The sequence below is a fragment of the Leopardus geoffroyi genome, chromosome D4 (assembly GCF_018350155.1).
Source record: "Leopardus geoffroyi isolate Oge1 chromosome D4, O.geoffroyi_Oge1_pat1.0, whole genome shotgun sequence".
NCBI lineage: Eukaryota > Metazoa > Chordata > Mammalia > Carnivora > Felidae > Leopardus > Leopardus geoffroyi.
In genome coordinates this window covers 28565227-28582437 of record NC_059342.1, presented here as the reverse complement: position 1 = coordinate 28582437, position 17211 = coordinate 28565227, and the positions used below count along the sequence as shown (strand labels likewise).

General features: G+C 43.4%; 1 protein-coding gene across 1 annotated transcript; it reads right to left on the bottom strand.

Annotated features, from left to right (window-relative positions):
- Window positions 1-4603: 4603 nt before the first annotated feature.
- LOC123592924 (protein YIPF6-like) lies at window positions 4604-5323 on the bottom strand. The gene has a single exon (XM_045468358.1). The coding sequence runs from the start codon at window positions 5315-5317 to the stop codon at window positions 4604-4606; it is 714 nt and encodes a 237-aa protein (XP_045324314.1). The 5' UTR covers window positions 5318-5323.
- Window positions 5324-17211: the final 11888 nt, after the last annotated feature.

Genomic DNA, 17211 nt, shown 5'->3' with positions numbered 1-17211 from the left:
GTTATTAAAATAAGTGTTTCAAAATCGAATAAAATCGTATAAAGCCCACAGAGACCTGATGTCCAGGTCTGTTATTATATTGAAGTGTTGTGTGTCATAGAAACAATCAAATGTCCTTGTCAATTGTATTGTCATGAACTCTCACCAGTTCTTTAGCCATGGCAGTTTTCAAGCTTTTTATTATTTACAGACATTTATACTTCTACTCAAATACTTTTATAAAAGCTTCCTGCCAATGTGTTTCATCTTCAGTGAGGCTCATGAAAAAAATAAAACATAGAAACAAAACCAGAAACTAAACCTCTGAGTATAGATTTCTGACAACCTTAAGATCATAAAATCGAGCTATGTAAAAATATCCAGAACTAGTGGAAAAACTGGATTCAAGCAGAACAAGACTTAATAACATGGGACTGAATGAACCAAGGAGGATTGGTAGCATTTTTATGACTTCATGCTCACTTAAAAAATGTTTTGTTTTCCCAGAGTTAAGGAAACATTTTCTTTTAAGCTAACTGACTTCTAGCAATTTGATGTATTACACTGCTGTAAGCAGGATTGAAACAGCCGTCTTTTCTCCCCACTTGAACCCTCCAAAATTCAGAACCTCACTGAGTACTCTTATATTTTATGGCAATGTATTTATTTGCATACATTCAGTAAGAATCTGTTTTCCTTAGAACAGGGACACATTGGAAACACTGGTTATATGACCAAGGCTTTGAGTGGAATGTCCTACCTACCTGGGAAAGACATGCACAGACTCAGATCTGACCAGACAGCTTTAAGGAACTAAGGTTGACTTTATGGAGCCTATAAAGCCCCAGGAAGATGTCAGAAGATGAAATCATATGTCAATCACTATTCTTGCTGCACTTAGGTAAATAATCAGGCCAAGTATTTTTCAAAACTAGACTTATTTTGCAAATAATATTAATTTGACTACCTTTGGTAAAAATGAAGTGATTATAGAGAGATTATATGTTTCAGACACAGCTTTGTACATAGTAGATTCTAGTACTGATCATCATAACAACTGGATTCTGATTTCTACAAGTGTCTTCCCATGCCTGGCAACAATTCTCCAAACCATCATTTTAGGGACTGTGCCTAGGGTACTGATTTTGGGGAGGTGGTGGGGAAGGTGTGAGGTCCCTTGGCTGCAGCATAAAACATTAACTATTGTCCTTTGCAATTCTCTTCCATTATCTTCACTGATTGTCAGCCTTCCATCTTGGGTCTGGCACAGCCCTGTGGTGCTAAGTGCTTTCTGGTCTGGAATTATAGTTTACAGCTCCTGAGATAAAATCCTGGCTCCTTGCTTGCTTGTTAAGGAAGTTCCCAAACCTCTCTAAGCTTTAGTTCATTCATCTGTAAGATAAGATAAAGTTTATTATGATGATCAAAGGCCATCAGTCAAAACAGAGTATTCCTTGAGTGAGCCATAAATCCCAGTTGTCTACTGGTTTCGTGAGGCCACAAGGAAGTAGACTGGAATTTTGGATGCTTTTTTTTTTTTTAAATCTCACTTACCAGAACTTTGTCATATTTTCAAAGTGATTACTTGTTTTTTAATTTTTAATTTTTTAACATTCACACATTTATTTCCAACCAAATTGTCTCAGAAATTAACAGTCTAATGAAGAGTAACAATGTTAGTATTTTACCTGGAATAAAACAGCTGCATGCAATGGATGTCTGATCATATCATGATAGCATTTAGATACATTTCAATGACTTGATGACCCAAAGATTTGAAATGACAGGAGATTTTCATTTTCATCTCCAGGAATAAACAGGAAGTCCAGGTACAGTAAGTAGTTAGCTTATAAAAAGTGTACCATTAAATCTTCAAATACAAAGGCTTGCTAACCTTGTCATCACATCTGGGGAATACTTTATAAAAAGACAAATATAGTAAACAGTTAAATGCTTACCAGTCCCATGCTCTGGGACAAGCCCACCTTGCCCAACAAAACAAAACCCCATCAAAATAAAAAGATCCAACTGAATTCATGTAATAAGCCTTTTAAAATGCAAAAGACTTGAAAATTAATGGTATGGCTGACATTTATGACTACATGGCACATTCAAATATGTTTGCATCAGTTGAGTTTTTATAATCTGAACAGCGATTAAATCCAGTCTTTACCCTTCCTATTGCTAAAGAATATGACAGTGGAGGCTCAATCTCAGAAGCAGGAGCAGCAAATGACAAGCCACAGCAGTAGTGATGCATCACACTCTGCAATGATCCACCACATTTGGTAATGATGCTCACACACTTGAGTTTCATCTAAAGCATGAAACTTCCCAATTCTTGGAACAGGGTTTCCTTTGTTAAAATCCCCTTCTCTTCTAGTCTTTCTTTCTATAATTAGCCATGTGCCTTTGCAGCAAATCAGGGAAAGCTGTGTTGAGGATTACAACTTCCAGATAATCAGGTCTTCTGCTACAGAAAGCAATGCACTTTTTTTGCATACATTAAGAAAATATAATTTATGCCATAAAATGGATCATTCATTTTGAGAAAGATAATCTCCATTTTACCCACCTTCATTTAAATCAAATAAAACCATTCTTGAAGTCACCAAAGAGCAACAGGTTAATATACAGAACAAGCTGCCTTAACACCCAATATGTATAACCCCCGCCACCCACCCCCACACAACCCCTACTTCATTTGTGGCCCTAAAAATTCCTGACCAAAATATTTAGCCTGAATAAAATTAAGCAGATAATTCCCTTTTGAGAAACAGTATTATTTTTTTAAATTTTACATTATAACCATTGTGACAGAGTATGAAATAACTTTGGAAGAGAGATGTTTTTGGTAAGAAGTTAGAAAATTTCAGACAATGGAAATGGATGATACTTTTGGACCAATCAGAACCAGTTTCAAAATATTTTCTTTACCACTTTAAGACTGAAACATTGGCTTTGTGCTCACGGGTTTATTTTGAAATTTAGAAGGGAAGCTGAAATAAAGATATAACCAAAAACTCTGGACAAGGCTGGGACAGAGGGGACCAACTTTGTAATGCTCTGTAATTTAATATCACTCCAGGAACCCATTTGTCCTAGTATTGTTCTTAGTTAAGCTGAGAATGGAGAAAGTGTGTTTTTAAAATTATGTATCTATGTGTAGATAGTCTTTAGATACAAAATGAATAAATATTTAAATTCCATGATAAAGAAAAAATGTGGAATAAATTCCTATTTTTATAAGTAATTGTATATACAGTGGATGTTGTCTGCCTGACTCCCAATCTTTTGTCTACTAAGAGTTCTTCAATGTGCAATTTATAGAAGGCAGTAGCTCATATTACCTTAAAGGAACCCAGTTTAACTTAGAAATCAGCCTTTCCAGACACTCTGCTCCCTGAAAAGCCCTCACACTTGTGTGTATAAATGGCTGAGAATACAACAGGTGCACATGTGCAAAAAAAGTACCTGTCTAAAGAAGAGTTAATTAGATTTACAAATAAAGTCTAAAACCAAGAAAATATATTGCTATTCCCCAATCCGACAAGCACATCTAATGAAAAACTGCTAAGCCCACTATGAAAAGGTGGCAGCTGTAAACCTAACTCATTCTACGTCATGCTCTAAGCATCTAGCTGTTCTGTGAACCAGCCATCAGAACACTAAATCCCTCCGTGTTCACATGGTTAAGTGCAGGCTTCTGATTTAGCTTTACTTTCTAGTTAGAGGCCAGACTACGCAGAATAATTCTTTAGAGTTATGCTGTATCCAAACTACCTCCTACTGTTAAGAAGAAAGTGCCCACATGATAATATGAATGAAGGACTAAGGTCTTCCACCTGGATAAGTTCAAGCACTGGTCCACAGAGAGCTTTCATCAAAGGAAAATTATATGGTAACTGCAAACAATTTGCATATTCAGAGCTAGGGGGGGTAAGATGAAAAATTAGAGTGTCACTGAGGTGCTGTTAAGCATGGCAGAAAGGTGACTATATGGAAAGACTAAAGAAGCCAATTATTTAGCTGCCCTTTGCTTTTTAAAAAAGCAGCAAGTGTAGAATTTTCCCCTGTCAAAATCTGAACACTGGTGAATGCATGTTTTCTCCTACCCAGTTATGAAACCCCTTCCCAACCTCTGTCATTGCCTTTTTAAGCCTAAGAGAGAAATAAAAGAAAATGGATACAGACTATCCATTCTTATTTATGAAGAGAGAGGCATATTCTAATAGTCATAAGGCAATGTATTTAAGAGCTGCACCTGCACTGGTATTCTCAAAGCTGAAAATACACTTACTAATTCTACTCAACTTGCAGGATGTATCCATGTGCTTTCTAAATCATTGATTGTCACTCAAATGGACCACAGTGACCCTATCATGCCTTAAGGCAGCACTATACTGTGTATACTATGTATTTTCAAGAAATGACATTAAGAGGAAAAGGACAACCTTTCGAACATCAGTTCCTTATATAAGTGGCGATGGTGCTTTATGGCTCCCGTTTCATCTCAAAATATCTCCAAAATTAGACGAAAGAGGGCCAGAGGCAAAGCTCCATGGTGAATTGTATCCTTCAGATGAGCTTTCAATTCACTGGCTTTTAATTTCCATTTCCTGATTTACTTGGGAGTGAAGGTGAGAATCATCCAATTGATGACAAAATAGAACAAGAAAACAGGATAAATGGTGAGGGCTTTGCAGTTTGGAGGCTGGCTATCAGCAAGAAAAGCTGTAGAGGCTGCTATAGACCAGGAAAACATCACAATCACCACAAAAAGCCAGACCATTAAGTTTATTGGTCCCTGCTCGGCCAAAAGGACCAACTGGCAAACCAGCATTGACACTGTTAAGGGAAGTATACGGTAACCCAGCACACAGAGGCTCTGGAAAAAAGATAAGTTTCCTTCAAGAAGTTTTGAGTTGAGGGTGGTGGTAACTGCACCAAACCAGACAATGACAAAGACTTCTGCAAACTGGGGCCCTCCATCCTTTTCACTATCTACAGAGCTTCTTTGAAGCATTAATGCAAGTGTCACACAAAGGATCAAAGGGCCCCATAAATCCCAATCTCTCAAAAGACTATTACTTTTTCTTGGGTACAAAACATGCATGAATTTTTTCCCAACAGCTTTTAGATCACGCATAATAGTATTCTGAACAGATTCATTTAACGTGGATCTGTCAAATTCCCGAATGTGAGATCTCATAGGAATGGTGAATTCTCCTTCTTCCACGAGGATGTCTTGTGAGATGGATATATCAGAAAGGCCTGCAAACAGGGGCCTGGGCCACGTTGTCCCTGGCTCTCCCGAAGACTCTGCTGCTTTCGCCATCTTGGCCCTCCTTCTCCTGGGTTGCTCCCTACTTGTTTTTTTTTTTTTTTTAATTAAAAAACAGAAGAAATTGCTGGGAGGACAATGGCCAAGGTCCCTCTGAGAATCCTTAAAAACAGCCCCTGCCAAGTTGTTCATGAAAGCTCTAATGGGGGGAGACAAGCCAGGGAAATAATGCATTCCTGTCCCATCCCCAGGACGACCATGTAAGCAACATGTGACACTATTGCTCATGAGCCAGGTCGCTGGTTTGGTTAGTTGTTCCACTTGATAATTAGACATTCACATACTCTGTATTTTCACAAAAAACAACTACCTCTTCCATTAGATTACAAATAGGTCAAGACTTAGACACTGAAATTTTAAGGCAACTGTTGACTCATGTTTGCTGACAAGCCCAGTTTGGAGAGTGAATCCACTAGAAGTGGAGAAAGTAGTTTTTGACCTGCCGATTATTTTTCTGAGAGCGTGCAAGAAAAGAGGGGAAGAACACCAGCTTGATCACTGATGAGCAAGATTCACTGAGGTGAGTCCAGGAGGCAGCATTGCATTTTGCCCAAAGATCTACCCATGACTGACCTCTTTCAGTGCATCATGCCCATTTGGGGACCCAATAAGCAAGGAAAATCTGGGCAGAAAGCTATGATGATGGAAGCTGGTTTGGTTGAGAGACTCCAAGTACACCTTAGTCCTTTATTCTCCATCCAACCTTGAGCAGAGAGCACACCTGAGGCAGTGTGTTGGAATGGCTCCAGCTGAGAGAGTTGTGGCCTTCTGACACTAATCCTCTGTCCATCTCTGTTGGGTCCTGTGACCTCAGGTGCTTTTCCCTCCCCAGACCTCAAGGGCTTGTCATGTGTCCTATTATTTCTGGACTGTTTGACAGTTCTCAAATCTTCAGTGATATATCTGAAGATATGACCCTAACAAGGGTGTTTTGATGATAAGGGCCCTCTTAAATACCAGAACATCATGAAGAATAATATAGTAGCTATATGCTAGGGATTGTATGTTGACTGCCATATAACTTATCCTCTATAATCTTTGCAATACCCTTCAAAAGTAGTCATTTTAAATCCAGAATGTCATTTCAGCTAAGTTCCCAAACTGGTTCTTTTTTTTAATGTTTATTTATTTTTGACAGAGAGAGACAGAACATGAGCAGGAGAGGGACAGAGAGATAGGGAGATTGAGAATCTGAAGCAGGCTCCAGGATCTGAGCTGTCAGCACAGAGACCAATGGGGGGCTTGAACCACAAACCGTGAGATCTTGACTTTGAGCCAAAGTCAGACAACCGACTGAGCCACCCAGGAGCCCCTCAAAGTGGTTCTTAATATAGAACCTAACTGCAGTTTCCACCTACCCCACCAATGTAATATTAACCTGTCAGCCAGGAATTTTTCAATCTAGTCCAATGAGTCTGCCACTTGGGTCCTCTCCGTCCCTCAAAGAGGTGAGGTAGAAACCATGTTTTGTCCCCTAGAAAGAGCGCTGCCAGGAGCAATCCTTTTCCTTTGCTAATAACTCTCTGGACACCCCCTTCTATAAAGTCTTCCATTTTGTACTACTCCTGGATGCACATCTCTATATGCTCAGTGGGGTCCTGCCTGATTCATGAAGCATTTCAGAAAGCCACTTAGATCTCCAAATTTATTTGGTTGAATTTTGTTAGTTACCAGGAGGAAAAATTTCCTCTGCCCTTTAAGTTGGGCTAAGAATCTAAGAGTTGCAGAAGAAAAATCAAATTTAGTTTCATACATACAGGGAACCCATGTTGTCATGGAATTCCAAAGACAGGCAACATGAGGCTCACAGGACATCCTGAGATAAGGAGAAAGGTCAGGGCTGGGGATACAAAGAGAAGGGAGACCATTGGCAAGCAGGATGTTTGGAAAACAATGTTTGTCCTGTTGTGTAGTTTAGTTTCTTAGGGAAGGAGCAATCTGTCGGCTAATGTCCCCTTCCTTCTACAGACTGATAGTTGAGGGGAGAGGTAAAGAGTTTTTCCTGAATCAGCTGGGTTTTGGTTTCTTTGAACTCCAAAACAATCTTTTTGCCAAAGTGGCCCATCTTGGAGCAGCCTGCACTTGGCCCCTGCATCCACATTTAAAAAAATTTACTCCAAAACTTGAGATTTAATCTACTTGTTTTTAACAATTTTGTGCAGATTACTTACAAAGCTTTATTAGGCATTAGACAAAGTAAGTTTTATCCTAGGCTATTATTTTATTTATTTATTTTTTTTGTGGCTGTAAGATCTTATAAGAGATAACTTATTTGGTTAGTAAACTCAGGTAGAATACAAGTCTGTTTATTTACTGTTGATAACTCTAAGGATGTGTTTGTGTTAATTAAACCATCAAACTCAAAGTACCTTATCAAATAATTTCTTAGATCTTTTGAATTTGAAAGTATTTGGGTTGGTCTCTACCTTTTGCAGTTTTAGAATGCCCAGTGCTTACTGTCATTTGCCTTCGAACCAGGTAAATAGAGGTCTTCACAAGGGAATTTTAGCAATGCCATCTGAATGTAGAAGCGTTTACAACACATAAAAATATGAACGTGAATGTACAGAGTCGCAGACCTTATAGCTTCTGGTGTAACATTACTGTCATGAAATAGGTATAAAACTTACTAGTTTGGGGGAGCCTGGCTGGCTCAGTTGATAGAACATGTGACTCTTGATCTCTGGGTTGTTGGTTCAAGCCCCATGTCAGGTGTAGAGATTACTTAAAAAATAAAATCTTAAAAAAAAAACCTTTTACTTTGGATCTGTTTTTATTTTTCTGTTTGGTAGAATAAGGCCTAAAAATTAAAAATTGAAAAAAAAATTAAAACAAAAAAATTCCAGCAGGCTCTGATGATCAACTTTAATTTTGGTGTAAGTTTTTCTTATAGGGTTATAAAAAATTTTAAAAATATATTATCAGTTTTTAGCCAGGAAAACCAATAACATTTCTGGCAGTATTAAACAACATCATGGACCTGAAAGACATCCTCCAAAAGGGTGTAAACAGTACTACTTTGACAAGATCTAGAGCCACTCCCAAAGACAGCTGAAGAGAGAGCCCAGGCAAGTGGAAAGCCAAGCCACATTCTTAGGATGTAAAACCAAACGGACAAGAAGGAAATAGTTATTCCTGGGAAAAAAGGATCCATAACTAATGAGACTGGACTTGGAAAGGAAGGGATAATGTGAATTTTTATTTCTCAGGAGGAATTGATTTAAAAATGAAAGAAAGAGGGGCGCCTGCATGGCTCAATTGGTTAAGCATCAGACTCTTGATTTCAGCTTAGGTCATGATCTCATGGTTCGTGAGATCAAGTCTCTAGTCAGGCTCTGTGCTGCTGGCATGGACCTTGCCTGGGATTCTCTTTCTCCCTCTTTCTCTTTCCTTCCCTGGCTCTCAAGTGCAGTCTGTCTCAAAATCAATAAATAAACATTTTTAAAAAATGAAACAAACACATACAGACAAATAGATAAATACATAAATAAATAAATAAATAAATAAATAAATATGAAACAAACAAACTAAAAACTCTTGCGGGCCCTGCTCAGGTTTAAGAAATGTTTTACTGTGGGCGGGGCGCCTGGGTGGCTCAGTCAGTTAAATGCCCGACTTTGGCTCAGGTCATGATCTCATGGTTCCTGGGTTCGAGGCCCATGTCAGGCTCTGAGCTGTCTGCACAGAACCTGGAGCCTGCTTCACATTCTGAGTCTCCCCTCTCTCTGCCCCTCCCATGCTCATGCTCTGTTTCTGAATAATAAATAAACATTAAAAAAAAAGAAATATTTTACTGTGGGCCTCAGTTCAGTCCTTGACCAACGATGAAAGGCCTCTCAGGAGGATCACCTGTAACCTCAGGTGGTGTTCTGTAAAAAGGTGAGTGTGTCTTCAGGTGGAAAGGCACCTGGGACAGGAAAGTAGCAGATGCAGCACTCAGGGCAAGGAGGGCTGAGGAGGTGGAGGATGTAAGTCAGTCTTATAGTCTTTGGTCTTAAGCACCTCTTGTGTTTCTAATTTTTCAGTAGCCTTTTGTAGTGAATCTTTCAATGCAGCTATTTTGGAATACTGAAGGCTTTTGGAGTCTTCTGCATATGCATTAAAATAAGTACCCCATTCTGTTTATTTAAACTGAGAACCCTGACTTTCATGTATACATCTTAAGTGAATAGTTCTGTCCAACTGGAAATTCCCCATAATGGCCACTATAATTCTAGGTTGTTTTTAATAAATGTTTTCATCTTTCTAGATATCTGTACCTTCTGGAACTACAGTTCTTAGACAGAAAGTAAGCAGGTGTGTGAAAAGCTAGCACACCTGACTCTAGAATTTAAGGATCCCAGTAGTTACGGCTTTGGGTTTTGTGGAGCCAAGCTAATACCTGAAAGGGAGGTGTCATGGGGTTGAGGGCTGTGTGGTGTGTCACAGGGTACCAAGTTATAGGAAAATTTTCTTGAGGCTGACAGGTGACCTGGTGTCCATCTAACCTGTTCTATGACCACCTTCTGCCATCATGGGTGTCTCTTTGAGATGGTCAGAGCTCTAGCAGCCTTTAAATGCTCAACCCATGCCCATTGAGTTTTGTGGTTTCTTGGCTTTCAAGACCTGCTGGCAATAGCCTTTATTTACACAAAACAAGACAGGCAAATATGTACCTTCATTTATTAGCATAACTGTGTCCTGTCACTATGAAAGCCCTGTGAGCACCACCGCCCATTCCCTTGGGAACCTTGGTAAGGTTTTCCACATGGAGAATGTGGCCTGAAAGGCGGGGGGTTGGCTCAGGGCAGATCCTTCTGTCAGCTCAGTGGGGCTGTGCCTGGCACAGGTGAGGTGCAGGGCCAGTCCTGAGGGGATGGGCCACTCCCAAACCAGCTTGGCCACCACCTTTTGGTTTAGAGGTGCAGAGCTCGCAGAAGGTGCTGTCCTTGAGCCTGGCCCCATCATACACCCCACCTACTGGGCTGTGGATGGCTGTGCCATGTGCCCCTGTCCACATGCCCTGGAAATGGAAATGGTTGCAGGGTGGGGAGCAGTCCTGCAAGTCTCCTGCAAATCCCACGTCCTCAGCCTTCCTCCCCAGCCCTGTGCAAACACTTGGGAGTATTTCTTCTCTGTTAGGGTGGCTCTAACATCTCAGAAGAAAGGAGATAGCTTTTAGACAGTTTGGTTTAATTAGAAACTCATGTGTTTTGCTTTCCTAGGTTTTGAAACATGCATCCTTCTCTCTTCCTGGCTGCCCTTTGCTTGGGGATAGCCTCAGCTGCTCCGCAACTCAACCAGAACTTAGATGAACTATGGTCCCAGTGGAAGGCAACACACGGGAAGCTATATGGCATGGTTGGTAACATTTAAGCTTTCCAGAGGGACCCTTGCAGAGAACAGTCTGTGCTGGTGGGAGTTCATAGCAGGGAGCATTTTTTTTTTTACATTGATGTAATATTTTTATTTGAGCTACTATCCATATTCTGGTCACTTGACCTAATAATAGCCTATGGTAAAATTTTCATGCCTTCAATACAAAGATCCAGTCTAGAGTTAGGTATTGCATTTAGTTGTCAGAATTTTTTAGCCTCTTTTAATCCAGAATATTTCCATAGCATATTTTTGTCTTTTTTTATTTTTTAAAAATTTTTAATATTTATTTATTTATTTATTTATCTATCTATTTATTTATTTATATGAAATTTATTGTCAAATTGGTTTCCATACAACACACAGTGCTCATCCCAACAGGTGCCCTCCTCCATGCCCATCACCCACTTTCCCCTCCCTCCCACCCCCCATCAACCCTCAATTTATTCTCAGTTTTTAAGAGTCTCTTACGGTTTGGCTCCCTCCCTCTCTAACTTTTTTTTTCCCCTTCCCCTCCCCCATGGTCTGTTAAGTTTCTCAGGATCCACATTAAGAGTGACAACATATGATATCTGTCTTTCTCTGTATGGCTTATTTCACTTAGCATAACAAGCAGAGAGTATCTTCTTGAGGCTGATCTTACCAAGGCAGTAAGCAGGGCACTGTAACTGTGCACAACATGGGCATATGTCCTGCTGTGTGATTGCTGGAGAACAGCTCCCAGAAGCATCAGGCCATCCCTGGCTATGGTTTCTCCTCCTTTCTGTGAGCATGTCCACTTGGTGCAATTGAGTTGGTTTTAATTTTTTTTAATGTTTATTTATTTTTGAGAGACAGAGACAGAGCATGAATGGGGTAGGGGTAGAGAGAGAGAGAGAGAGAGACAGAATCTGAAGCAGGCTCCAGGCTCAGAGCTGTCAGTACAGAGCCCAACACAGGGCTTGAATTCACGAGTGTGAGACGATGACCTAAGCCTAAGTCAGACGCTTAATGGACTGAGCCACCTGGGTGCCCTGAGTTGGTTTTAAATAGAAATAAAGATGATGAGGGAGGGTTTAAGATGACAGAGCAGCATGGAGACCCTGAATTGTCTTATCCCTGAAATGCAGCTAGATCACCACCAAACCATTTTGAACTCCTAGGGAATTGATCTGAGGATTAGTGCAACAATCTGCATAACTTGAGCTACAGAACTTGGCAAGTCTGCGGTGTGGAGAGGTGAAGTGGGGAGAGAAAGGCTGCGGAGGGAAGGGGGCCATTTTCATGGAGAGAGAACAGAAAGAGAAAGAGAAATGGGGAGAGTATGGCCCATTGGGGTCATGCACAAAAGGCACACCCCCCCCCCTCCAAAAAAAAGAAAAAAGTAGCTGGAGAGAAAGAGTGAAAATACTCGCAGGAGACTGAACAAGAAATCTGTTCCCCAAATCATCTACAGGGAGAAAGAAGAGGGTTTCAATACCACCAAGATTCTATAATAAGAGCAGAGTCTGAAATTTTGGAGCTCAGTGCCTGGTGGTGCTCTGGTGAGGAAGCAGGGCGAATCCCCAGGAACAGGCAGCAGGATCTGAGGTGTCCATGTGCCACACGGGGAGAAGCGGTTTCCCTGCTTGGTGTGCATTTGGTAGAGGCCATAGGGCCTCCCTGCAGGCAAAGGTCCCACAGGACCCCAGAGAGCAGCCACGTTTGCGGGTATTGGGACAAAGACACCAGACTGCGGCAAAACCTGGTGCCCGCTGTATGTTGTGGTTTGTCATAATCTCTGAAACTCTGCTGCTTCCCGACCGCACAAACGTTTTCTGGGGCAAATCAGTACTGGCCATTGCTCAGTGAGACCCTCCCTCAGAGAGTTGGCACGGGTCCGAACTGTGGGAGTCTCTGAAGCGTGTGGTTTTAAAACAACACCCCATCTGAGATAAAACTCTGGAGGAAGGTGCCGCCGGGCAAGTGAACAGCTTGGACACAGACGGGGTAGAGGCGGGGAGTGGAGGAGGCCTGAGACAAAGAGGGGTGCTTGATTTTGGGTGAGTGAGAGCGCCAATTTCCAGGGCCAGACTGGAGAGCTGGGTAATCTATTTCCACTTGTACACTGATCCATCCCAGTAAACTAAGCAGCGCCACCTAGTGGAGAGCAGAACTATTACACCAAGCCTCACCCAACTGCGCCCTCCAGGCTAAAGCAGCTCGACCATCCTGGGTCAGGAGGGAATCCCCCCCGAGGCTGCACCCCACACTCCAACAGACCCTGTTCTGGGGCCAGGATCAGGCTGGGGGTGGGAGAGCAGGCTGGCTGTGAGGCCGGTTGGAGCAAGGGCAGTGAGAGCCATCCCATGTAGAAGTAGGCTCTCTGGGTGCACAGAGCACCCACCCACACCATCCTATCAGAGTTCTTGTTGGGTTTGGTGTCAGTGTTCATGTGTCTGTGTCTCCTCAGGACACGGATCTGGGCCGGGTCCACACCTTCCTGTTCCCTGCACTTTGCTCAGCGCATGGGGGCCTCCATAAATGAGTGAGTGAACCTGTGAATAATCCTGCTTCTCCATGTAGGGCTGAGAGAGGGCAGTGGGAAGGTTACAGGGTCCTCCGGCCCCATACAGCATCGTGTATGTACTTACTGATGCCCCTTCTCAGCATCTGGTGCCATCACGGTGTCATGAGGGAACGGGACCCCTCCACACAGAGGGGCAGGGGCCCCTGGGCCACGCTGACAGGCTGATTCTGGTTCCCTTTTAAATTGACGGCTTCACGGGAGTTACTCCACCCCATTTCTTGTGCACCAAAATACCATGGACGCGGGCACATCCCTGGTGACAGAGAGCATCCTGGTTGTTGCCAGAGCCCGGGCAGGGACAGGGGGTGACTTGTTATAGCTATGGAGCTTCCTTAGGGGGTGGAAATGCTCTGGTACTCAGAGCAGTTCAGGTTGTACACATTGTACATGTAGTAAAGCCACAGAGTTTCAGTCCCTCTGAAATGGCTAAAATGGTCAGTTATCTGTTGTGTGCACTTTACATGAATTGTTTTTAGATGCAACAGGACAGAATCAGACATGGGTAGCATCGCTGACCAGGGTACCACTTCCAGGTGTAAAATAAGTAAGTCCCAGGATGTACTGTACAGGATGGGACCACAGTTCATTACACTCTATTGCATATTTGAAAGTCCCTAAGGGAGTAGCTCTTAAAAGTTCTTATCACAAAAAGCACAGACCAGGCAGGAGTTCTGAACCTGGGGCAAAATTTAAAATCGGCTCAGGGCCTTGCCTTTTTCTGTGAGTAACACACCTTCTGTCACCTGTGTTCAGGATACGCACTGAGGACCCTTCCTCCAGTAGCTGTGACCCTCCTTAACATCCAGGGTGGAATCAAAAGCAGCTGTTGGGCCCCTCGGCGTCTGGGAAAACCACCCTGGGGGTATCCTTAAGTGTCTGCAGCTGAGAAACTTCTTCAGAAGACACTGGCCCAGACTCTCCTCCACCAGCTCCACAAGGTTCGTGCCCTCACCCCGGCTCTGCAAGCCAGCACATAGGCGCCTCCTCCCCGGCTCCTGTCTCTCCACTCCGTGCTTGCTTTGTGCTGTCTCCTGTCATGGTCTAGGAGGAGTGCTGGCTTTGCGTTGGTTGCTTGGCTCGTGTCTCCTAGTGCCTTGGTGGCCTTAGGTGTGGTCAGCCTGGCTGTGGGCCCTGTGTCCACCCCCTTCCTGGCCTGCACTTGCAGATGTCCCAGCAATAGCAAGGACAGGCCTCACTGAAATCATGGTCACAGAAAACAAAAGTCCACATCACAAATGTGTAAACTGCACATGGCATCGTGTTCTATTGGGAGGAAAGGTGGGACCCAGCCCTTGAAGACACAATGAGCTTGGACGAACACAGCTTCCAGATTGCACAGATCCAGCATTGGCCCCTGGGAGGGCCCTCGCCTTAGGCTTTCTTCTTGGAATGCTGGGCACACCCAGTGACTTGAGAGCAGAGGGCAACACAATTGGGTTCCTACGGAATCCTGTTCCTGTGCATCTCGAAGTTGGTGATGTTGGAATGAATGCTCCGTAATGTGGCTTAATGTTGGGATTGCGCACTCACTCACTTGGAGCTTTGTTGGGATTTTATTTCTCCAGATCCCCCCAAGTGAGGAAATTACCTTTGGGAAAATAAGAATATAGGCTATCATTGATTTTCCATAACAGTTTCAATTTTGTACCTCAAATTCACTTGTCTACATGATATCACATAGTGTCATATCTGTAGCCACATCAAAAACAATGGTATTATACATGGTGTTTCTATGTGATCCCTCTCTCCATGAGGAAGGACATCTGAGTTGAATTTGTTGGGAACGGGGGACAGTTTACTGAGGTTAACATGCCCTTTCCACTTATTTTTTGTGAACACAGAAGAATTGCTACTTTGGGAAGAAATAATACCAAAGTGGATTGATGTCTACAATGTTGCTCATACATATTGCTACTACTTTCTGAGCACCAAGTGTGTGCAGAGCACTGGACAAAATACAGTACATGTGACACCTCATAGATGTCCACACAAGAGCCTACAGGGTATCTCTCCACAATTTCACTGAAGCCTGGAGGGGCCAAGCGGGCTGCCCTTGCAACACAGCTGGCAGTTCATGAAGCATCTGGTTCTTTTGCCAGTGCCTAGTGATGACTTCAGCATAAAGACAATCTCATACATGCATTTTTCATTTTCTTCTGTAGTTTTGATTTGATTTATAAATGTAGGATGGGTTACACCTTCTCTGAGGGCAGCAGTTTTCCTGATTTAATGATTAGGCTCAGACTCTGAATATGGACCAGGCCAGTGCTTCTAGTTGTAGGTCAAGTTCCCTCACAATTCCTGCTGTTCCCCCTAGAGGGAGCCAGCTCCTGCTGTGGGGTTAAATTTACTCCAGTCTGAACCACAAGGGAGGCAGGATAGGATGAGAACTTGTGTGCCTGAGTGAGAGACAGAAAGAGAGAGAGAGAGAGAGAGAGAGAGAGACCGACTCTGAGAGAGACAGAGACAAAGAGATTGGTGACAGAGAGATAAGGATAGACAGAAAGAGAGACAGAGAGAGAGAGACAAAGAAATGTATTTAGATCTGTTATCTGAAAATTGCATAGGTCCTCATAGATAATGAAGATTATGCCCCAGGGGCCCAGGAGTTACCCTGAACCAGCCACACATCAAGTGACACATGGTTCCTGGGGAGGGAGAAGTGTTATTTGCTACTCACCCCTCACCCCTCAGAAGTCGTGTCTCCATTCATCTTCCTTCTCATCGATTTTCCCTAATTTGAAGAATCTGCAAGTAGATTCTTGACAAAATGCGGCTCAGGGTGGTGGGATTATCCACAAGTGTCACTGTGTGTGGCAGCATCCTTCAGCCACTGCTTAGGGAGACTTGGGACTTGGGGCCTGGTGACAGAAGGTTCCTTTGGACCCAGGAGCCGCCCCAGCTGCAATCAGCACAGTGATGCAGCGGGTCTCCCGGGGAGGCTGCTGACCTGGTCCAGGTGCCACACACGTGTCATCTCACCGGACTCTCTGGGCTTGGTGAGCTTGTGTGATAAACCCCCTTCGGGGAGAAGTACCCCGGGGCTCAGAGACATAATGTGCCTGTGACGAAGGCAGAGGCTGAGACGCAGGGTCTGGCAGTGCTGTGCACATGGGTGAGGGAGGGAGGAGGAAAACTGGATTTGCGGCCACCATTCACACTTGAAGAGATGTCACTGGACAAGTTGGGTATTTGGGCGTCTTGCAGAGGGCTGCTGCCCTCTGTCCCCAGAGAGGAGCACAAGGGAGGGTCTTCTGCCCAGCTTGCAAAGGGGCTTCTCCATCAGGCCACTAGGGGCCAGCAGTTAGCAAAAATTAATGTTTTCCCTCTGTAATTTTAATGTCTCCACATGAAATCATTATTGTTGTAATACTGTGTACAAGTCTGTCCCAAACTTTTGTCCTCCCGACAAAAAATTCCTGCAGCAGGTGCAGGAATGCCTTTCATTTGGCAAATCTGGTCTGCTCCTAGGAAGCCGGAGGCCGTGGTGCCACTGAGACAGTCCATCCCTGACGGTGCTTGTCCAGGACGCAGGTTTGACGCCACGGGGAGTGGACAGACCCCTTCTCAGGAAACCCGAGAGCCTTCGCCACTTGGACCAAGAGTCTGCAGAGAAGCACACTGCGACGGGGCCCACATTGCCACTGAGGGCTGCGTCATTTCTTCTTTACATTTCTATTGGCCAAGTGTCCTACTTGTATAATCAGAGAGACCTATTCACTTAAGAGTAACTGTTCCTGCTTTTCTCCTTCCTGCCTTGAATTTTCCCATTGGGCTTGTCCTCAGTCTGAAATCTTTGCTCTTATGCAAGGGCTCACTTTGTGTTTGGATCACCGACTGTGAAAGCCAGGAACCCCGGGGGAAATGGTCAATTCTTCAGGACTTTGCAATGTGTGTTACTATTCCCTGCAAACCTAAGGTGCTAACTACAGCTGTATCTCAGCTCCCTGGGTCCCTCCCCCAGTGCACTTATGGGGAACCTCCT